This window comes from Eucyclogobius newberryi, unplaced genomic scaffold (genome assembly GCF_026437365.1).
Source record: "Eucyclogobius newberryi isolate DKJ021-1_F unplaced genomic scaffold, fEucNew1.0.hap1 SCAF_11, whole genome shotgun sequence".
NCBI classification, from domain to species: domain Eukaryota; kingdom Metazoa; phylum Chordata; class Actinopteri; order Gobiiformes; family Gobiidae; genus Eucyclogobius; species Eucyclogobius newberryi.
The window spans coordinates 5,326,240-5,350,296 of record NW_027315735.1 but is presented as its reverse complement, the minus strand read 5'-3'; the positions used below and the strand labels follow the sequence as shown (position 1 = coordinate 5,350,296).

Below are 24,057 nucleotides of genomic sequence, written 5' to 3'. Positions count from 1 at the left end.
AAAAGTACATGGACGGGTGGTGCTAAAGCATGTTGAATCTTTTACATGGAATTTTTGACATTTTTGCCAAATCACATTTAAGGTGCTGATGCCTTTAAGTTTGAAAAAATGTGTCCATAAAATATCATGTATATGTCTAGCCAATCTTTTATAACACCAGGTATTTACAATTATATAACCATAGAGGAAACTGAGTGAAAACATGAACTATAAATATCAATAATAAAGTGTGTTTACTGAACATTACAGACAATACAGCTAGATGTCGTTGGACCCAAGGGACATAACACAATCCTTCAGTGATGCAGAAAAATATTTCCTGTTAATACCTTCCATCTGCTCCATTAAGAAAAGCACAAAGCCAACAGGCTAACACTAAGAGAAAAGCACTGTTTCTCTTGATATGCTAGTGTAGTAACGCTTACGCTGGCCCCATGCTAAGTGTAGAGCCGCTGTCTGTCCACTCCTTCAATCAACTGGCGAGACATCAGAATGTGAATACTAATCCAAGCAGTTAGAAATGTCATTACTTTGGTTGAATGCATCATTACATGTCCTAATTGGACATTGTGACTTCTGTTGCATGCTACTTCAAAGTAAAATGTATTTAGGTACTGTGTTTGTATTGAAGTAAAAGTAAATTAAAATGTACTTTAAGAGAACTGTTGAGGTGTTGTTTAGATTTAGATTTATTTTAAATGTGGCTGATATTAGGTCAACTGCTTCTCATGAGAAATGTGTGTATATATTTATACTCAACGCTTAGACTTGAACTCAAAACCATTACGCAGAATGTCGCCATGGGCTGCTAAAAATAACCCATCAAACCATATAAAGAGTACTTTCTATGGAGTAGAAAGTACAGATTTCTGCTCTCAAATGGAGAAGGCTCTGGACCCCTGACCCAAACCCTAACCTTACCCCACTGAACCATGCAGTTATTGTAAATTAATAAAGTACAATAAAAAAGGACCCCCTCAAAAAAAGGGATTATTCATCTGAAGGGGCAATAAATAAATGAATACATAGATAAATAAATGCAGTTCTTTTCCACTGGATGTGACGAAGCGGAGGTCCACCTGGTCAAACCTTGGCTCCTCTCAGCATCTGCAGCTGGACTCCACTGCTGCTTTAACCTAGTGAGGTAAAACTAAAAAGTGTCTGCTGTAAAAAAAATACTTCAATACAGTGCAGACAACTAAACATTTTACTTAAGTACGGTACTTTTGCTTTCGTACTTTGTTACTTTCCACCTCTGATTGATTTTCATGTTGTGTAGTTTTGAATGTAGTAGATGTTCTGTATATGAGTCCTCTTAGTACGCTGCAAAAGACAGATATCTGGTCTTGGCTCAAATGATTTCAATTCCAAACAGTATTGTATTGTTTTAACATAGGATATTCATAGTTTTATGATATTCGGCTTAAAAAAAGACAAGATAATAACATAATTGTCTAGGGTCATCGAGTAGACAGCGCAAACAAAGCCAGTCAAATTGAGTCTAAGTCATTTTTACTCATCTAGATATTCCTTTTTGCAGTGTACATTTGTTTTTTGCACATCTTGAACCAGCATACAAATCAAACAGCTGTTGTGTAGCTCGGAAAAGCCCGACACTGATGTAAGCCTTGCATTTAAAACAGGATCAAGGTGCATGTGACAAAAGAATGGCCAAGAAAGTCCTCCACTCACGGCGCGAGCATGTAATGTGATTAAGAGGCGCTTTGTGCGGAAGACAAAAACAAGTTGCCGGTTCCTGGAGGAAAAAAAAAGGGAGGACTGGTCACGGGGTTTTCTTTGCTGGAGGAAGTTTGAAACAAGAGCTGAGGAAGAGAAGAGAGGAGAGGGGGAGGACGAGAGGAGAGAGGGATTAAGTGACCACGGCCACACTTTGATGATAGGACCTGTAAATATATCATTAGACTCCAGCAGTTTGGAAATGTACGCTTCTCTCTGGGGGACGTGGCGCCACCGCGGGGCTGAGATGACACTCGGGGAATGGGATTTGACGGCGGGTTAAACTACAGGACCTATGGCAGGGGCGGCGGAGCGGAGGGAGAGCGGAAGGGACAGGGGTCAATGGGAAGTGACACCCCCGAGCTCATTAATGGCTGCTCGAGCCGTGCCATTTCGCCGCAATGATATTCCTCCTCTGCTCCCTAAATACCTGCCCTTGACTGGCTAATGCCGGAGCATCACTTCAGCAGGCAGGAGAGGTGGGATATCTAAACGGAGGGAAGAGGAGACTAGAAGAAGAGAAGAGGAGAGGCTGGAACTGCAAGAGAACACAGAGAATGTTACTGTATGTGGATGTAGAGTACAGCGCTTCTTACTGCTGGGAACTACAACTTAGAGCTAAATTAGTAACTTTGGTAACGATCAAAAAATGTCTTAAAAAAGTGTTTTTAAAAAATCCTTAGATAGATTTAATTTCAAAATGTACTCAGTGTGAAGGACACGTCTAGTTTCAGAAGTAAATGTACCTGCTCATGCGTAGCTGGTAACACTTTAGATAACACATCTGTAATACTTCCTATCTAATCAATACTTCCTAGGTACTTGCAGTGGCAAACATTACTTACTGCAGCAATTATTAGAAGGGCAATTTCTTGTTTCCCCCCTTCCAAGTACCAATGGATTGCTTATGTAAGTACTAAGCAATTATACTTATGACCAGTACGTGGAAATTTGCACAAAAAGTACCCAGGTATAAACTTTGTTGTGGCAAGAACACAACAAATTGGATTGCAAAATGAAATGTTTGCTTACATCTTTAGTCGAGTGCTAAGCCAAAAACTACTGCGAGCAATGACTCCTGTTACGGCGGTTAAAACGACTGATATAATAAAGCTGCTGCAGTGCATTTTAGGAAAACAAACAAGGTTACTGTTGGGTTTACATCAGTCCTTAAAAAGAAATATTAATTTAAAGTGCTTTTACGAAATGTGTGGTTTATGCATCTTGCTGTGTTGCATTACCTGTAAAGTAGAACTGACACGAGACAGAAAACAGAGAAACAACTTCAACAAAACAAATACATATTCTTTGGAATTGTGTTCTTGTTGTTGTTTTTTGCTGAAAAGCCTTATTCACTCATTCTTAAAAGCAATAGCAATGTGTCCGCTAGGCTTTTCTTCTCTAACAACATCAATCGTACTTAAAATATTAAATCATTATCTTGGTAAGGCTAATTTCTCCTCACTCAAGTATCTGCCTCTATTGCCAAGTTTCAGACGACATCACAACCTCCCATTTATCCAACCTAAATAAAATGTCTTGTTTTAATTGGACGGTTGGTGCCGTTAAACACTAGATATACTGCCGTTGTGTCATTTGTCAAGATACATTTTCAGTATGAGTGTAAAGTTGTTGGTGCACAGAGCATAGATCGTTGCTGAACAGTTGCTGAGTCTGAGATCCCAAAATAGTACTATATAAGGCTTTCAGCTTCCTGTTTGTATACGCACCGTTTTGTGTACTTTTGACATTCATAGACACAAAAGGATCTGTCTAAAATGAAAGCGCAAAGGTTTACACACTCAAAATGTACTTCTAATGAGGCTTTGACTGACTGAGTTGCTACGGGATCAATAGCATGAGCTTTTAACACTGCGTCCACTAATTATGTCTATGATTGAAACTGTATACTATTTGGTTTCAATGTGTTAATTGCTATGACAACGGAGGTAATGTAGCATCTCTCTGAAAGCTGTCGATTGTGATGTCTTCTGTACCCTAGCATTAGCAGAGTCTGTGGAGTCGTGAGTGAAGCGGGGCAGTCTCACCGATGGTGCAGTGCTCGCCCGTCCAGCCCTGGTGGCAGTCACACTTGCCCTCGCGGCAGACTCCGTGGTCGATGCAGCGTGGGTGACAGTCCCTCTGCTCGCACTCAGGTCCCACCCAGCCCTCCTCACACTGACACACGCCGCCGATGCACGAGCCACGGGGGCCGCAGTCCACCACGCACACCTCTGAAAGGAACCCAAACATTGTAGCCATTTAGCATGTAGCCATTTATCATGTAGCCATTTAGCATGTAGCAATTTTGGCATATGACCATTTAGCATATAGCCATTTAGCATGCATATTACTGTAAAACATTTCTACATTAGATACAGATAGAGTTCAGAGTTCTTCTGTGCTGTTTTTAAGCCCAAAAATCATTGCCAGACACATTCTGAGTAAGCTCACTTTGTTTATCTCCACATTATAATGTCCTCTTCTTCATGTCAAGTCATGTATGATTTCAGTAAGTACATATTTAGCTCTAAAACATGAGATGCCGAAGCAGTGGTACTCTAGAGTAGTTCTCAAATGTTCAGTACTGGAGCAATACTTTACGTATGGTTACTAAAGCTGAGCACTCACCACATGACGTTGCAGTTGTGAGAGATTTAAAATGTTGAGGAGGGTCCACGCTACTCGACTGAGAGTGATCACAGAGAGTCCTGAGTCCACAATACACCACTGAGTGTGATCACAGAGAGTCCTGAGTCCACAATACACCACTGAGTGTGATCACAGAGAGTCCTGAGTCCACACTACAACACTGAGTGTGATCACAGAGAGTCCTGAGTCCACACTACAACACTGAGTGTGATCACAGAGAGTCCTGAGTCCACACTACAACACTGAGTGTGATCACAGAGAGTCCTGAGTCCACACTACAACACTGAGTGTGATCACAGAGAGTCCTGAGTCCACAATACAACACTGAGTGTGATCACAGAGAGTCCTGAGTCCACAATACACCACTGAGTGTGATCACAGAGAGTCCTGAGTCCACACTACACCTCTGAGTGTGATCACAGAGAGTCCTGAGTCCACACTACAACACTGAGTGTGATCACAGAGAGTCCTGAGTCCACAATACACCACTGAGTGTGATCACAGAGAGTCCTGAGTCCACACTACAACACTGAGTGTGATCACAGAGAGTCCTGAGTCCACAATACACGACTGAGTGTGATCACAGAGAGTCCTGAGTCCACACTACACGACTGAGTGTGATCACAGAGAGTCCTGAGTCCACACTACACGACTGAGTGTGATCACAGAGAGTCCTGAGTCCACACTACACCTCTGAGTGTGATCACAGAGAGTCCTGAGTCCACACTACAACACTGAGTGTGATCACAGAGAGTCCTGAGTCCACAATACACCACTGAGTGTTATCACAGAGAGTCCTGAGTCCACAATACACCACTGAGTGTGATCACAGAGAGTCCTGAGTCCACACTACACCTCTGAGTGTGATCACAGAGAGTCCTGAGTCCACACTACACGACTGAGTGTGATCACAGAGAGTCCTGAGTCCACAATACACCACTGAGTGTGATCACAGAGAGTCCTGAGTCCACACTACACCTCTGTGTGTGATCACAGAGAGTCCTGAGTCCACACTACAACACTGAGTGTGATCACAGAGAGTCCTGAGTCCACACTACACCTCTGTGTGTGATCACAGAGAGTCCTGAGTCCACACTACAACACTGAGTGTGATCACAGAGAGTCCTGAGTCCACAATACACCACTGAGTGTGATCACAGAGAGTCCTGAGTCCACACTACTCTGAGCTCTGGTTTCTGGATCTGGCCTCCTGCATGATAATGAAACTAGCCCAGTTCAATTGAAATACATTTAAATCTTGCGTAAGTTGTAAATCACATATGCAGATTTGCATTGAGGCGATGGCTGTTTTTTCTCATTATTTTTAATCTACCAGTTTAGAATTTTACCAACCAAGCTATTTTAATTTGGCAAGAATTATAAAATATATTGGCAACCAAACCAAATCAAAGCCTTAACAACCTATAAACAGTATCTGTGTTTCTAAACGCTGATCAGACTGTAAAGCAGAAAGACTGGTCTGATCTTCTCCTCTCTTCTCCTCTCTTCTCCTCTCTGCTCCTGTCTTTTCCTGTCTGCTCTTCCAAGTCAGGATTTAAACTCACTGCAGCCGGCTGCATAGGAGCCTGGCATTCTAAAAACCATGACATTTTTCCCGTGGCACCCCTGGCGACGCCCCCCATGCCAGAGAGCATGTTTAAAGGTCAATAACAATACAAACACGGCAGAATGTGTCTCCTTTAAGATGACAATTTGAAGTGGTAAGATTGATTTGCTTTACCCTTTTCAGAATTCATATATTTAACTTTACTCATGATCTGTCAAACATGTTGTCAAAATGATTATTTGAAGCCAATAAAGGGGTAAATACATAGATACTGACAGATGTAGAATAACTGTTTAAGGTTTAGTTTTTCATTAGACTTTCAAACCCTTTCATGACTAGTTTCCTCTGATCAGAGCGTGATTCAGATGTGAAAGACACGTCCTGATCTCATCTCTGACTCTGCTTCTCTGCGTCACCTGTTGAGTTCGTGCTGTCCCACACTTTACTTTACTTTTACTTATCCCTTTGCCCTTTTGAAAGCATACATCCTTTGGACAATTGACATTTGAAATAAGTGCGAGAAAAGTGCTTTTGTTTGTTTTTTAATCGGTACTGGAACTGAATAATTATAAAACTATAGAACTACACAGACCACAGTAATCTTAGTAATCTTATACAGCCAACTATAATCTTATACAGCCAACTATAAACATATTGTAATTAAACTATAGTTTATTTTAAATTATGAAAACTCACAATTGGACTCTTACTTATCATGTTAGAGCCTCAGAGGGTAATCAAACATTATGGCGTATAACTGGAATTAGGGATGTGCCAAAATGTCTATATATCGTGATACTAAATTTGGTGATACAGTATCATTATCGTGGGCTGCTGTATCCCCATGAGTCATTTTTGGTATAATTTCCAGAATTATTTTGTTACTGTACTACAATTGTTTTTGCTTGTTTGCCTCAAACTATTTGACATATTGACTGTTTTGATGATTACTTCATTTTGAGTTTGTGCATGTCGTGGTTTAACAAAGAAAAATGTTGTTAAAATGTGTAGGGTTATTTGAAAAAAAAATGATATTTTGTAGAATATCATGAGCAATATATGAATTATTGCATGTATCGCAAAATCGTGATATTATTGTATCGTGAGCCGTGTATTGTGTATTGCATCAGATCGTGAGGGACCCTGCGATTCCCAGCCCTTTCGAATCTACTTGACTTACAATGTAGTAACATACTTAACCATTAGGGGAGGCAGTGCCGCACCCAGGACCCCCGCTCTCCTCCAAACTAACAACCAAGCACAGGCACAGAGGCTTTGTACTCTGAGAAAAGCCTTGTTGGTGCTGCGTTTTCTGTTCTGTGAGATGGATATGAAAGGAGGCACCATTTCTTGGATCTTTGTTGAGAAGCTGAGTCTCCCGTGGATATAACAGGCCAGAAAGTTTAACAGTAAACAACACTTGTAGCAGCGTGTACTGCAATTTGTTGCAAAGTCTGGTTGGGTAAAAGCAAAGATGGTTAATATTACATCGGAGACTGCATATTGAGCAGGGCCACCATATGGTTTGCAAACACGCAGTATAAGCATATTCACACTTTATTGGACGGCCTTCGTGAAACTTCAACAGATATTGACATAGATGCGGAAAAGACCAGAATTTTGCGGATAAATTAATTCATCAGCAACTTAACTCTTTACTTTTGGGTAAGGTGAACATTGTCTCAAGGTTCAGTTCTCACATTTCAGGGACTACGGGTCAATTCATCACCATTCTCTTATTATTCCCTGCAAAATAATTCATTTATAGCAGTCTTTTATTTTTTGTTATTGTAAATAATAACAGATACATTGCCTAACTATACCTAATTGAGTTTAAGGTATTTGTTTTGTGGAGATGCAGAGCGAAGATGCAGAGCGGAGATGCAGAGCGGAGATGCAGAGCGGAGATGCAGAGCAGAGATGCAGAGAGGAGATGCAGAGTGGAGATGTGGAGTTGCAGAGCGGAGATGTGGAGATGCAGAGCGGAGCTGCAGAGCGGAGATGCAGAGCGGAGATGCAGAGCGGAGATGTGGAGATGCAGAGCGAAGATGCAGAACGGAGATGCAGAGCAGAGATGCAGAGAGGAGATGCAGAGTGGAGATGTGGAGATGCAGAGAGGAGATGCAGAGAGGAGATGCAGAGCGGAGCTGCAGAGCGGAGATGGAGAGCGGAGATGCAGAGCGGAGCTGCAGAGCGGAGATGCAGAGCGGAGATGCAGAGCGGAGATGCAGAGCGGAGATGCAGAGCGGAGATGCAGAGCGGAGCTGCAGAGCGGAGATGCAGAGCGGAGATGCAGAGCGAAGATGCAGAACGGAGATGCAGAGCAGAGATGCAGAGAGGAGATGCAGAGTGGAGATGTGGAGATGCAGAGAGGAGATGCAGAGAGGAGATGCAGAGCGGAGCTGCAGAGCGGAGATGGAGAGCGGAGATGCAGAGAGGAGATGCAGAGCGGAGATGCAGAGCGGAGATGCAGAGCGGAGATGCAGAGCGGAGATGCAGAGCGGAGCTGCAGAGCGGAGCTGCAGAGCGGAGATGCAGAGCGGAGATGCAGAGCGGAGATGCAGAGCGGAGATGCAGAGCGGAGATGCAGAGCGGAGATGCAGAGCGGAGATGCAGAGCGGAGATGCAGAGCGGAGCTGCAGAGCGGAGATGCAGAGCGGAGATGCAGAGTGGAGATGCAGAGTGGAGATGCAGAGCGGAGCTGCAGAGTGGAGATGCAGAGTGGAGATGCAGAGCGGAGATGCAGAGCGGAGATGCAGAGCGGAGCTGCAGAGTGGAGCTGCAGAGTGGAGATGCAGAGTGGAGATGCAGAGCGGAGATGCAGAGCGGAGATGCAGAGCGGAGCTGCAGAGTGGAGATGCAGAGTGGAGATGCAGAGTGGAGATGCAGAGTGGAGATGCAGAGTGGAGCTGCAGAGCGGAGCTGCAGAGCGGAGATGCAGAGCGGAGATGCAGAGCGGAGATGCAGAGCGGAGATGCAGAGCGGAGCTGCAGAGTGGAGATGCAGAGTGGAGATGCAGAGTGGAGATGCAGAGTGGAGATGCAGAGCGGGGATGTGGACTGTCCGGACGTGGCTGCGATGCCGTATTAATGTTGTGCGCATCTTGTTAATTTCACATTGAGATGGATTGAGACTCGTGTTCGATGCATCGTGCCACCCCAATTGTCTATTGTCTACTTAATAAAATGAAGTTAAAATAAAAACATAAAACCTGTGTATCATGTGATATTTCTTCACTTTTGCGGTTAATTTTACAATAAATTTACATTTGTGCAATTCTCCACTAAGACCTTAGTTAGTAACATGTTTAAGCTCTTTTCTGATGGATTGCAAAAATATGAAAGTATATAGTGGGATAATCTCCAAAAATATGAGATAATCCTGAATGGCAGCGAGTAGCCACGACAATGATCCAAGTCCAGATTAGATGATATCAAATGTGGAATGTACTTTAAAGGAATAGGTACTGGTAAAAGGGTAAAAGTCTGAAGCTCTGAATAGACAGGGACCGATACTAAATACATTTTCTTTTGAAAGGTTTTCATGCCTGAGACAGCAATTGAAAGTTACAAAACAGTTAAAGCACAGATCAATAAAGAAAACTCCTTTTTATTTCACAGAAGAGCTTTCTAGAGTTCATCAACATTATTATTCAGTGTTGTAGTTCGAGATAATGATTAACACAGAAGAGCTAATTACTAGGGATGGGCAATACAACGGGTTCAGTATCAGTGTTGGCCAATTATCGGTATTGATCGATAAATATATTATTATTAGTGAAAAGTTCATTTGTAATCTTTACTTCATCCTGAAATAGACTTGTGGGCCTTGCTATGAATTTTAAAATGTTTGCATAGTTTTGGCCGGGGTGCGACTTATACTTATATTTATCCTTATATACTTATATTCCGGAGTGACTTATATGTGATATTATTTGTTATTTTCACACTTGCAACTGCATTTCATGCTCCAGTGCAACTTATGTTTTTTTCTTCTCTATTATGCATTTTTTGGCTGGTTCGATTTATACTCCGGTGCTTATACTCTGGAAAATACGGTAAATATCTGTATCGGCAAATGTCATTAGTTAGCAAATGTGTAAAGTAAGCTCTATAGCGTTATTCACCACTCAAACAAAATGTACTGCATAAGATGATAAAATAACATAACACTTTTACTTCATTTGTTTAAATCTATTAAAAAAATACAACATTTTACGTTACATTTTTGAAGAAAATATAACTTCCTAACTTAAGGGTACTGAGATAAATCCATGATGAGCTTCAGATATTGGTAAATTTGACGTCGGCCCATTTAAATTCCACCGTCTTCCAACACACAAGTACAGAGGAGGAGTTATGTAAAGCTGATTTGCATTTTGGCTGAGTGAAGCGAGAGCTATAGATCTGAAGAGGTTCTTATGTCCGGACTCTCAAACACATCTGATCAGCGTGTTGTCTCGAAGAAAGTAGCATCAGAAGGATGCGCGCATGTTCCTAAAGAATATTCAAGGCTTGTATCCACGGGTAGTTAGGATTATCAGTCAGTATCAAGGTAAAGCTAACGCAAAACAAGCCATGGGGGTTCCTATGGTAGCGGCGCAGACTGGAGGAGAATCCTTTTGATAACTGCGAGCGAGAGATACTACTGAAGAGTTCATTTTTAGTATTTATTGGTTTCCCTCGCCATCTTATATAGGCCTATTATGATAGGCCTATTATAGAAAGAAATTGAACAAAATATTTAAAAACGTATACATCGTGATACTGTATTGATACTGTATTAATAATTAATGTATTTAATTTATTTTATTTTATTGACTTTATTTATTTTATCTATTTTATTTATTTTATTGTACTCAGTAGCTTTATCCACACTTCACTGTGTCACTCAGTCAGATCTGACCAAGTATACGGCCTACTACTTTTACGTTGTACTGAATTATAACAGAACAATCTCATCAGTTTGCCATGTCATTCCTGTTTTTTATGATAATTTTCTAGTATAAATCAGACACTATATGCTGAAATCAAAAATAGGTGTATTCACATTCGGACAGTGAAAAGAAAAGAGTTCTGGTGTGCATTGTTTATCATGTTTAAGTGCAAACTGCGTTCAAGACTTGCTGGAGGGGAAATTGACGTCCCTATCAACGCGGGCACAAAGACAGTATGCAAATTGAGTGGAGTTTGCATCCAAAGCGAATATTGAACCTGTTCTGGCGGTGAGACAAACCCCGCTAATAACCTTGGTGTTTATCAGAGCAAGAGCAAAGCAAGGTTAACTCTATCAGAAGGAGTTTGTCTTACTCTATTATTATTACTTTCAGACAGTTTTGGGACCACAATAGTAATGTCTTCATACTAAAAAACTGTTTTCTTGCATGTATTTGTATAAACACGCCCCTACTGCTAAACTTGCTGGTGGGCTGACAGTGGCTCAGTGCTTGTCACGTTTGCACACCAACTGGACAGACAAATGGTTGATGTTTATAAAATGGTTGCATCTGCCATCGAGTACTATGAGTAACATCTAACTTCCAGCTCTGTTTTCCAATGTTAGATTTAAAACATGTCTATTACGTGGTTAGCATGTGAGCATCTGTGCTAATTTTGGCACAGATTGATCAAATAAACTAGGCTAAACACTTCTACACTGGTGTCTCTCACGTGTGGTCCAAAACAACCCTGGTTTTTCATAGTTTGTGAGGGTTTTAGGCTAACGCTAACAACTAAAGAAATGTTATTAGCCTTGAGAATGAAGGTGTGAAGGGTCTATAGCTTATTATGTAATGTCTTAATTAACAAAAAAGCTAGGGACTTTTTTCTTGTTAATTTTACCCATCGCACACCCATAAGCAACACATCCCCTCTTCTGTCCACTCCCATCTCCACTACCACTCTTTTAAAAGCTGTTTCCAGAGTTTTTCTTCGATTGCGAGACCTTGGATAGCAGTGATTAAGTCAAACCGACACTGTAGAATATTAAGCGTGCCTCTGGAGGGGAGTCGTTCCCTTCCAAAGAGAGACCCCGAAGAATCTATGCAATCAATTTTTCATTAGTGCAAAAGTGTTTATCTGCCTTTAACATGCCCAGGACTTGGGATGGGAGAGCTGGATGGGCGGGTGGGCGGTCGATCCATGCTACACGCTTGTTAATTAAAGTTTATTTAATTGAAGAAGCTACAGCATTAATTAAGGAGGAGTCGCCCACACGTTTGCCGGGGTGCGCATCTTTAGAGAAAATGTAGATTTGACAGGTTTGTAAAGAGCACTATTAAATTGTGTTTTTTTTTTATAATGTTCTTGATTAACTAACTGGCTAAATGTATTTTAGAAACTCTACTTCTTAGCTTTATAACACTTTTATACTTTTTGAAAACATAATACGCACATCTAAAATCATTAAAAGCTTCAATAGTTTATACTGACTTTCGACATACCAACTTAGAAAAGGACAAAGCATAATTCCATTCAAATATATACAGTTTTGTTGAGGCAAAATCAGATAATAATGAATGAGACACACAATACCTGGAACAAAGCCACTTGTATTTTAAAACAAAAATCACAAAAGTCTATTATTCCTCTACTCCTTTTGACAACACATTTTTTCTAATAATTGTGATTTTCAAATAATCATGACTATTCCAATTATTCCAGCCCAAATCTGTGGCGCGTACACTATATTTCCGAGTGTCGCATGAGTGAACCCCGTTTCTGTGTTGCAGCAATAACAATAACGTGTCATTATTTGTTTCCTAAATGAACAGTGACTCATTTGTTTGCTCAACAGTCAAACGGGCCCCTACTGTGATGAAAGGTCGGCACATCGCTCATGTCTAACGTACCGTCCCGTCTCCGTATGCCTCGCTTTTCATTCACATTCAGAACGGAGCGCGCGGAAAGCACCGGTGTTTTTAATTGTTTGACTTTGCATGCCCCTTGTGTTCTGTGAGTCTTTTCAAAGAGAGAGAGAGGAGAGACAGTGCATACATCAAAAGTGCGTCAGGCCGGGCCAGGTTTCATGCCGGTGCACTGGAAAAAACAAAGCGTGAGCATAGAGTAAAATGGCCTCAAATTAATCTAGATTTGAGTAGATTTATGAAATATAATCCAACTTGTTCTAGGACATTTCAGATTGGTAACAAGTCAACATAGTGACTTGCTATGTTTGCCTATCAAAATCGAATTTTAGACTAAAAGGTTATTGTGACAACGTGATACATTTGCTAATGAGGTACGTGCATTGTCTTTACGTCCAAAAAGTTGTTGGCTTGCAATAAGCAGCAATGTATTCAAACTATTCAAAAACATATTCAGCCTCAATCAATCAAGTCAACAGTCAAATTCAAATGTATTAATTTGAATTCAGCAAATTTCAGCTCCAGTAGATCTTCTTTTCTGGCAGTGTAATCAGCAGCAGAGCAGGAGTACAGGAGGAGGATGAATGAACACATGAGCCGACATGACAGTTTTAGGATAGGCCTTCCGTCACGTGCATATTGTGTTCAGATCAACACAGCTCCGCCTACATCCAAACCCCTTAGTTACAAAGGTTCAAATGCCCTAAGCAACTGTACCTCGTAAGAAAGCTCAGTAGCTTCAGAATCAGACCACTTCTGATAGAATCTGTGTGCAAGTCCTGAGTGGGAGAGTGTGCTAACTTTTCCTGTTACCGCATGGCACAATCGCATGACCTGCAGAACAATCATGGTGCCAAGCGGTGGCAAGACCTCAGAAACATCATGAAAAAAAATGTAACATTCAGCTGACGCATGAGCTTTGGACCTGGAAGTGAGACATACATGTGTGACGTCATGACTTAACAATCCCATTTCACTCAAGTCGATTGTACCAAGCCTCATGGGCATGTAAAGATGCCCCAGGGAACTATCAGAACTATCCCTAATATTTTTGATAATATTAGGGATTATACACAAGCACATATTGAGATTAGGAACATTTGTACTTCAGTGCGATGCCTTCTAAAAAGGTTTTAATGAGTGACCGCTGCCTCTCAGATGCCCACACGTCTTCTCCCTTTCAGACCGGGGCTAGTTCCTGTCTGTGGATCCTGTTACTCTGTTCTGATAAAGTGAGCTCCACATGAAACCTGACTAGCACCAGACCAGAACCTTCTCCCAAGTACATTCAAGACACACAATCCTTATTCTAATGTTTTGCCATTTTGTGAATATGTCCATTTTTGCATAAATGATTTGCATGTTGCATAACTAACCACTAAACAAATGATGATGTATTAGTGAACTATGTGTGTGTTTGACCAATGTATTATCATTTAATCTGACTGGTTGGACATCTGACTATAATCTGACTCTGTGTAATGCAAATGTATTGACTTTCAAACCTGAATTTAATTTGGTTGGTGTAGCTGGAAAAAAACCTCCCCTGAGCATCTGAGAGGAAATCCAAAAGTGCTGACTGAAGTGGCGCATAACTCAGGGATGAAAAAATGATGTCAGTTAGTATCTATTCATCATCGCAAGAGTAACTTCAGATTATGAATCAGGGCGACACGAGATGAATACATGTGTTTGCCTCACATGGGACAGGATGAGAGATAGTCAGCGGCCTGTCTGTACCCTGAAGACAAACTCATCGTAAACGTGCTAGTCCTAAAAAACTCTGTGTGATGCGTGTTCAGGAAATGACTGCACAAGAGAAATAGAGATATGTTTATCTATTTTTCCATTATTGTGCAAAAAAAGCTACCTAAAATTGCCAAGGGGAGTAACTCGATAGAACGCACATATTTTGAAACAAAAACATGTTAAAACTGTTTCTGTTGAAGCTCATATACATTAGCGTGTTAGGGGTAAACTAGCTTATCTTTATTTCCCTAGGGTAATATAACTCAACTGCCAGTAGATGGAGTTCTAATACAAATCCTTATAAGGGCTGTAAAAGTAATATATACTTTTAGTAGATACAATATTCTAAGTTCTAACATGAGATCCCAAAGCAAAGTTACTCAAGCGCACATTTTAAGGCCAATAAGTATAAAAACAGTGCATAATATGTGTCCTTTAAGCAGGTTGTCAGTATCTTTAGAATCAGAACCAACCTTGAAATTGTACATTTGCGACACTACACTAAGTAAACCCATTTATAAAATAATCTTTCTACATCATTAAAAATAGGGTTGTACTGATAATCAAAGTAGTGTGTGCTCACCTATGGAGCAGTCGGCGCCGGTCCAGTTGGCCTCGCACACACACGTGCCGCTCTCGGTGCTGAAGGTGCCGTGGCTGGAGCACTGCTCAGGACAGGTGCTCTTCAGGATCTCGCAGTTGATTCCTCCCCAGCCCGGGTTACAGTGGCACTCCCCGTGATGACAGGCTCCGTGCCCAGAGCAAGTGGGGTCCACACAGTCCACTGAGGAGACGAGAACGGTTGAAACGCTCTTACGTGGAAAAAGAGCAGCAGACAGCCACGTTCTCAGACATCTCCACTAGTGTGTCAATCCTTTTACACAAACCTATCATTCACTTCAGTAAAGGTGGAGTGGAATTTTCATGTGCACTTAAGAGTCTTCCTTTTCCTGACCTTTAAAGCAGAACTGAGTAACATTTTGTCCTTAATGAACGCCTTTGCAAGTCCCTGTGACGGTTAAATATGCATTTTCGGAGAGATTGAAGTGTTCGTCGTCGCCCCCTGCTGTCTCTGGGTGGAAAACCAGCCTTGCAAAATGTCCTGACATCGACCTGAAGGCAACTCACCTGAGAAACCCTGGCTCTTGTTTTATATTTGGCAATGTGCAATGTTTTTGTATGTGATTATAATGTCTCATTATGAGAAAGAAAGAAAGAAAGAAAGATAAAAAGGGGGCGCTCTATCGTCAAAGTTACTTAGTTCTGCTTTAAAACAACTTTACTTAACTCATCTTGGACATGCTTGGCAGAATGTTGCCAATGGCTGGTTTGAGCACCAATCTAATGATCCGAGTCTCAGTATGCGCTTGCTGCAAAAAGGAAAGCAAAAAAAAAGATTTGATGTGGCAGCCCTGACTAAATAAAAGGACAGGCCGAGAGATAAAACATGAATATAACAGGTAGTTCAGTTTAACTGGTACTTAATAGTATAAGGACTTATAATTGTGATTTATTGAATGCCACAAAATTTTATTGTATGTGTAATGGCTAACCATCAATGTCATTTTGATTAATGAAAGACTCTAGTGGCACAACAGAGTTCAGAAATTCCCCACATTCCCGCACATAAACTTGTATAAAACTAGAGCTTTGCTGTATATTTTTGACAAAACAAATCCATCTGTCCATTGTCTCTGTACACTGGTAGTTATTTTTGCCACCCACATGGCGCCTCCTCATCGAGAGTACATTATAGGCCATTGCAATATACTGACAGCGTAATTATGCACATTATCGGCCCCACAAAAAGAGCACAATTAGTGTCTGGATAGATAGAATCAATTACCATTAACTATTTGGATCAACTTGTTGCACAGATTAGTAATAGCCAATTATAGCAAACATAATCAAGTCATTACTAACAGGGCATCATTTGCAGTTTCCTATGGCTCTGATTGTTGTGTATTTCCATATATGCTGAAAATTGTATTGATTGTTCACCTGGGCCAATTCATCAACTGTGCACCTCCTCCAGTTTGTGTTTCCTCCTGTATCACATCACATCGAGGAAAACCACAGCGTATTCATTTGGTGTGCATATAGTGTGTGCGTAGGAGGTCGCTGACCCGTGCATGCAAATGTGAGCAGATAATAGCTTTTGTCACGGTGCCGATCGATACGGTTAAATGTAGTAAAGTGGAAGGGGACGGGGCGGCGGGTCGAGCGGGGAAGTGTTCTGTGCGCTCTCGATGAAGACAAACCTGTGTTATTGACTCATTGATTGTACAAGTGTCTTCAGCTGGGAGCGTTTCAATGGACTTAGGCACAATCTGTTCCACCTCCAAACAGGCAGCTAATTCATACCCTTGTATCAATAGCGCATCCGCTGCATTATCCGCTCGGTGGAGTTGAAAACAGCTATTGTTTCAGCATTACACTCTGTCCGTCCCCCTGAGGGTTTAACAGAGTTGTGCTATGGTCCGCTGGGACGCTTGTGTTGTCACGGTGTTTACCTTGGTCACAGTTGGCTCCTTTGTGGCCGGTGTTGCACACACAGTTGCCGGACACACACAGCCCGTGGCCCCCGCACAAAGGGTCCACGCACTGGGACACGGGAACGTCACACTCGGTGCCCTTCCACCCGCTGTAGCACTGGCAGCGCCCCCTGGTATACTGGCCGTTACCGCTGCACAGGATCGGACAGGCAGCTGAAGGAAATCATACATTTAAATGTGTTTTATTTCAAGATTAGACCAAGACAATATCGATGAACTAAACTACATATAGATATAGACCTGGGTTACACTTATTGTAACCCAGGTCTATACGAGGATAAGAACCATGACTGCACTAAGTGTACTTAAAAGCATTTACACTTACATAGATACACTTTAAAGCATAACTGACAAGCTGATCTCGGTTCATGGATTTAAATCTACTACAACACAATTGCCAAATTATGACTTCCCATCCCTATTGTGGCCGCCTCAGAGTCCAAATCAATACAGTCAGCCTTGTGACCAGTAGCAGTAAGAGTCACTTATGTCCCTTTTAAGGTCTGAATGTAAAGGAGCCTGGTTCCTTGATGCGATAAAATGTGCTAAACATAACAATGTATTGCGTCCTACCACAGAGTTGACTTTGTGAGCACACGGCTTGAGTATAAATGTGTAAACGGATCACTAAACAAATCCATGTGTGACAGCTGGCGCCATCTGAACCTCCTTGTACCCACAGGGCCCCCGTGACAGGCCTTCTGTGCACAGGGGCCCGCACGGAGTCAAGGAGGAGCAGCCTTTGTCATCTTAACAACGCCATATATATATATATATATATATATATATATATATATACTCATGTATGTATGTGTGTGTGTGTGTATATTTATATTTGTTTAGCTTTAAGTTGTTTTGACTAGTCCAGAGATACATATTTCAGAAATGCCAAGAAACTTATATTTATTGTAAATTCGATGTGAACTTCAAATAATTTTACTGCAGTGCTGATTTATAGCTGTAGCATGTAAACAACATATCACCATCAAAGTTAACATCTGTGAGGAGTTTTCAGTTCACTGGGATGTGAGTCAAGTGCAAGAATAGTACCAAAATAAAGTACTATTTCTAAATGCAATAATTATTTAGACTATATAAAGATTTTATAAAATAGCATGATACAAAAGAAAGTTACGGTATACATTGAATAATAAACTGAAGATATTGCTATATTGAAATATTGTCTTATGATTGGTGTGTGAGGAAACATTATTGTTGGTGATATTTGTACTTTTATACACTGCATTAATCTGGCTAAAATCCCTTGAATTGAGATTAAATGGTATTGATGAAATTATCAAATGTGCAAGTCAATTACTGCCTTTTTTATATATTTTAAATAAATGCTACTCACAGCTTAAAGCTGACATACCCCCCAAAAGAATTCCTCATACTTCGAAATGCTTTTTCCTGCCAGAAAGTGTAATGTAAAAGCACAAGTTTGAAAACAAATTCAGGCTTCTACACGCTGTGCAGGGATAATCACCCCAATTCACTTTTGAGTCTCAAAAGGCTGTTCTAAAAGTGAAATGTTTGAGTGCAATGTGACATCTTAATGAATTAAAGTGTAGAGTTACCTCTGGAACAGTACGGCCCTATGAATCCTGGGAAGCAGTGACACGAGCCGGCCACGCACTCTCCGTTCCCATAACAGTTGTGAGTGCACTCAGTGACCGACTCTGCAAAAAGAAAAAAGAAAATCAAATTATTAATACCTCCCATAGCCACATTCGCCCAAACACGTAACTTCTCCTGTTTCATAACGTCTGACAAGTGTGGGCTTTAAAAATACTGCGAGGACACAAGTTTCTTTGTCTTCCTGACAAGAATCTGGGCTTTCTCAGCACCCCTTATCTGTGCCGGCATACATTTACAACTATTTGTCCATGTCCCACTAAGGTCTAAGCCTGCGTAGCATCCCCGGCGCTCTGCTAAGCCTCGCTAAGTAAAAAACCACACAAGCATTTTAAACCAGACCAAATAATTTCCTTGACACTTTCTGCTGCTATCCTGTCTCCTTAACTTGTGAATGACTGCCCTCCAAAGCCATGCAATGGGCTAAGTGTTTACAGCAGCAATCCTCCCGGAGCTGAAGTTAATCTGACATATCCGACGGAGCCATCTCGGAGTTTTGTTCAACAAACCATCACTCATAAAGAGGGGCCCCAAAAGACCAACGCCCACACTGCAACACAGTCATGTCCGACCAAGGGGAAATGACTTGACTTTAGAATGTTACAAAGTTAGTTTCAATTGATTCTATTATTATTACAGACCTACAATTAGGGGTGAGTGATATTATATTGATTATAATATATGGTGATTATTCTATTAACAATATGAAGACAATATTACTGTCATAAATGTGCTAAAATGTGCCAGTAAATGTCTTGGCTGAAGTTCAAATATCAAATGAACCACAACATATAACTTTATACATTTATTGAAAATATTACACAGGCTTATTACCCAATTTTGACATTTCTTTCTACAGCAGCACAATATTGGAAAAGGTTGCGATACATGTGTTAAGTACCGGTACTGCGATATTGATTCAGTATCAGTGCTATATTTTAATATGCATTTTGACAAAATCATTTCAGTTTTATCCCAACTAAAATGTGCATGCCTTAAGTTAGTATCTAAATGGAAAACAATTTGACCTTAAATAAAGAGTGAGGTATTGAAACAAGTCAGAACAAGTAAAATAATACAAGTCTAACTACAAAATGACAGAATTCAAGTCATTTTAACTAGTACCTACTAACTTTATCCAGATATTGCTTGTTTCGCAGTGCAGTTTGTTTGTTTCCATCACGTGGCTTGTACTGAGTTTCATTGAGCTAAGGCAATTTTGACCTCCCCGTCAATAACTTCATATTTCTAGGCCAGGATCAATGTTACCTCCCAAAGGAAATAGGGAAGGAAAAAACATTAAGTGCAAGAATTTTCACAGACTTTTGACCAATGGAGAGGGGTAAAGGGATCAATGCGCTGTATGGGCTGTGTTCTAACGCTCAGCACAATAATCCACAATTCGTATCTGCTGCCAGGCACAAAATTATAAAAGCTGGAGTTTTCTAACAAACACTCAATACATTTATTCCCAGAACATTCTTGTTCCTCGGTTCCTCAATGTTGTGTTAGAAACTGTTTATAAATCAGCTCACTTTCAATTTTGGACCCTGTCCAAAGACTTGGCGTAAAAGTTTGATGTGCTTCAAGTTGTTGCACTTTTTTTTTTCTTTTTAAGTCTGAGAGTCGGAAGGTCATGTCCTGCATGTTTTCTACATGCACAGTACACACTGCATGTCAAAGGAAAAAGTTGCCACGGAAATAAAAGGTCACACACCCTAATATTTGGTAGGACCTCTTTTAGCTTTGATTCATGCACATATTCACTGTGGTATAGTTTCAATAAGCCTCTGCAATATTAAAAGATGTATTTCCACCCAGTGTGTCATTATTCCCCACACAGTGACCACTGCACAAAGCTCGTCCCAAACACTCTCACTGGGGTTCAGATCTGGAGTACATTAGTTTCTGCTTCTCCTTGATGTTTTCTGTGCTCGATGTCAATGATTTGATCCTTCTCAACACACTGACATCTTTTCCATGACCACAGGATTTGTCCCCGCCTAAGGCCCAAAGTCACTGGGACAGGCTCCAGTCACCCACGACCCCTAATGGGAACAAGCAGGAGAAAGTGAAGACAATGAAGAAAACATATGCTATTTAGTTAGTTAGTTAGTTATTATCAAGGTTTATTTGAGTCAGGCTCATTTTAACACAACCATTAACTTCAAATAGAACATTAAAATATTTGCCCAATCCGTACAATCTTTAGAAGGGCAACTTTACTAAGGGTTAAGCTTAAGTGAACTGTTGTGGACTACATGGAAACAAGACTTGTGTTATTTGAATATTGACTATAGTGAATTAATAGTTATTTATATAAGAACTATTAAAAAGGCTACAAAATAAGCAGTTTAATAATAATAACAAATTCCACACGTTTTTGGTTAATTTTACAGTCCCACCATGTTTTATGTGATACTTCAACCTGAATGGAATAATAATAATAAAAGATATGTGACACATTTCTGATGGATTGCAACAACACTATCTGAATATTGTCATCATGGTTATCCTACAAAATATTAAAATATTCCTTTTTGTCAATGTTTTTGTCGTAATATAATTTTGAACATTTAAATTGTGATTTTTATATATTTATTGTAATTAAATGCATGGGTTAGTGAGTTGTGCATTACATGTAACGTTAGCCATCTTAGTTTGTCCTACAGTATTATGACCTCTGAAGTCGTTTCAGTGTTTAGTATACAACAGGTCTAGTTTTATACACTGCCTTGTACATACTTTCTCTTTCTAATACTCAAATATCAGACAGTACAACCTTCTCTGACTAGTTTGTCCTTCTGTCCGTATATTGCGTTTGGATTCCTGTTTGGCCCCCTCTGCCAGCCTGTCCATCACCACTGCAAACAAGACTGTGCTCAGGGCCGGACCTTGAGTCAGTCCCACCTGCTCCTTGAACTCCTTTGTCAACAAACTTACAACACCAGAGCTCCTCCAGTGGTTTCTAGTTCTACGCTTAATCCTCAAAGATGGTGTACGCGACAGAAACATGTTACGTGGCTTGGATTCAGAACTACCAGTACTTGTTTGAGTAGTCTGTATCTAATAACAAAGCATTTTATCCGTCACAAACCCAGACGTGGTGCTGTAGTGCTAGCGCAGTTAGCGGCCTAGTTGTTGTTAGCGATGCGTGACAAAACAAACAGAATTCTCCCTGAAAGTGGTCAAACGCACGGTGAAGATAAGGCACGTTAGATATGTTTAAAGAATCATTTGTAATTTAAGAATTAACTTAACTTAAGAATAAAATCTTAAATGTATATATTTCTAGAAACAAAAAACAAACATCCACTTACCAAGAGACTTATAAAAAAATGCATTGAAAGTCAAAGAGTGAAAAATATACTCAAATAAAAAAAAATGCAAGTAAATTTAATATCATATAGATCTTCTGCTTACAATGTGCCACTCCGTCAGCATCAAGGCGATTATTTTACCTTTTAATGACAGTAACTAAACTATACTGCTGTTCCGGTGCCTTTAGCTTGGCTTCCTCACTATTTCCCACAACTTAAATATATCTCTCACAAAAAATTGGCATCAGCACATTTGTCTAAACTTCACGCCTCCTCTCATGCCCCAGGATGACGTATAAAAACGTTGTTGCCATTTTACATATGACTGCAGTTAGGTATTTGCTTACGTTTCCCATCTTTATTGCCAGACTTGATGAAATACAAGAAAATACCCATGGATAAAGTCTTTACAAGAGCTTTACAGATTGCTGACTTAAAACTTTGCAGAAGCTACACTAATTTCTGTCTGATTAATCCGAAATAAAACCATAGCCCCCAGTCTTTCAGGTCGTACAAAGTTTAAACAATTCTTGACAGTTCATATAAGCCCACGTCCTCAAATTGGATGGCAAAAATGAACTCAAGCGCGGTGCCTTACCCTGGATGATGGTGTTGTAGGACACAGACTCTGCACTCTTGCCATCGTTATAAAAGGCCAGATGCCACACGCCTGAGTCCATGTACTGAATGAAGCCGGCCTGGTGCACGCTGACCGGGTGCTCCAGCCGAGCCCTGGTGTCCGGTTCGCTGGCAGTTCGATGTTCTTTGGCAATGAGTCGGCTGCCGTCCAGGAGTTCCACAAAGTCGTACTGAAAAACACAGGCCAAGAGGGGAAGTTGAGTGACTCGTATAATAACTAACGGAATGTATTATTTATGATACACTCTAGATTTCTGATGACAATATTAACTTTTGACCTGGACTATTGAGAGAGAGAGAAAATCTGTTGGTTAAGCATATTTAACTAAATGTTTATTAACTTGTGTTGCCCAAGAAATGAATACAGGATTGAATAGTTGTCTTTAGCAGAAATAGGCAGATTTTTACTGTCAGCTGTTCAAACATATTCCTCACTCTCTCATGTATTTTGAGCATCCCAATAATTCACTTCTAGAAGTTTATATGTGCTTTTCACAACTGTCAGAGACCAGAGCGAGTTTTGCTGTTACGGTAAAGCGGTAACAACGCACTTCATGGTTTTCAGTGAATAAAACGCTCTATAATTAGATGCAGAACGCTCGTACAGCCCCTTTAAATATTCACTTTACTGTTCATAAGCATTCTTAGTACACTATTATGATGGTAAGCATTAATAACTTATAAATACATTAACTCACAGTTGAATAACCACTAGCTAGCGGACCGATTACTATTCAGTTAGTGATTCATATGTGGTCCCTAAATTAAAGTATTTCCCAAATGTTACACATACACATACAGCGACTGACTTGTATGTGGGTGTCTTGCTCAGGGACACCACCACAGAATACTTTGAGGAGTTATTAACCCTGAGTGATGCATAATGGGTAGTGAGGAGAGCAGCATGCTCCTCAGTTTCAAACTTAAGTGTATTACATTATGTGAACATGAAAGAAATGAGTATGCATCCTCTGTCAGTTCACATGTGTCCATTTATGTGGTTTCAATCCTTCAATCCTTTGGCGACAGGAGAAGCCACGCAAAGAGAAAAGTGTATTTATTTCACACATGTTCTTTCTGTAGAACCTTTTCTTAAGAGTCAGACTGGGAACATGTTTGTTGTCTGCTGTTTGGTCTATCATTAGATGCAGACAGCACAGTTTTATTTTAACTCAAAAGCCACATCCTCACAGAGACTAAACGGTTGTACATTCTAAAACGACTTGTATAAACATGGCACTGGTTCAGTAAATGTGTGCATCTGCCAGTAAAATAAGAGTGAAGGAACACCTGTCATATCCAGAGGCAGTTAAGAAGTAAAGGAAAAAAACGAGAAGG

General features: G+C 40.5%; 2 protein-coding genes across 8 annotated transcripts in view; one reads left to right on the top strand and one right to left on the bottom strand.

The window, feature by feature from the left end:
* elovl6 (ELOVL fatty acid elongase 6) overlaps positions 1 to 24,057 on the top strand; it is a 557,878-nt gene that overhangs the window by 261,115 nt on the left and 272,706 nt on the right. The gene's annotated exons all lie outside the window — the stretch shown is intronic.
* Positions 1 to 24,057, bottom strand: part of LOC140348922 (teneurin-3) — a 263,968-nt gene that overhangs the window by 91,755 nt on the left and 148,156 nt on the right. For all 7 annotated transcript variants that reach the window (XM_072435086.1, XM_072435102.1, XM_072435094.1 and 4 more), the window contains 5 exons: positions 22,679 to 22,889; positions 18,703 to 18,804; positions 17,084 to 17,278; positions 15,154 to 15,354; positions 3,786 to 3,971 (listed from right to left, as the gene is read on the bottom strand). In XM_072435086.1, coding sequence (XP_072291187.1) covers positions 3,786 to 3,971; positions 15,154 to 15,354; positions 17,084 to 17,278; positions 18,703 to 18,804; positions 22,679 to 22,889 — 895 coding nt within the window. The remainder of the gene's footprint in view (positions 1 to 3,785; positions 3,972 to 15,153; positions 15,355 to 17,083; positions 17,279 to 18,702; positions 18,805 to 22,678; positions 22,890 to 24,057) is intronic.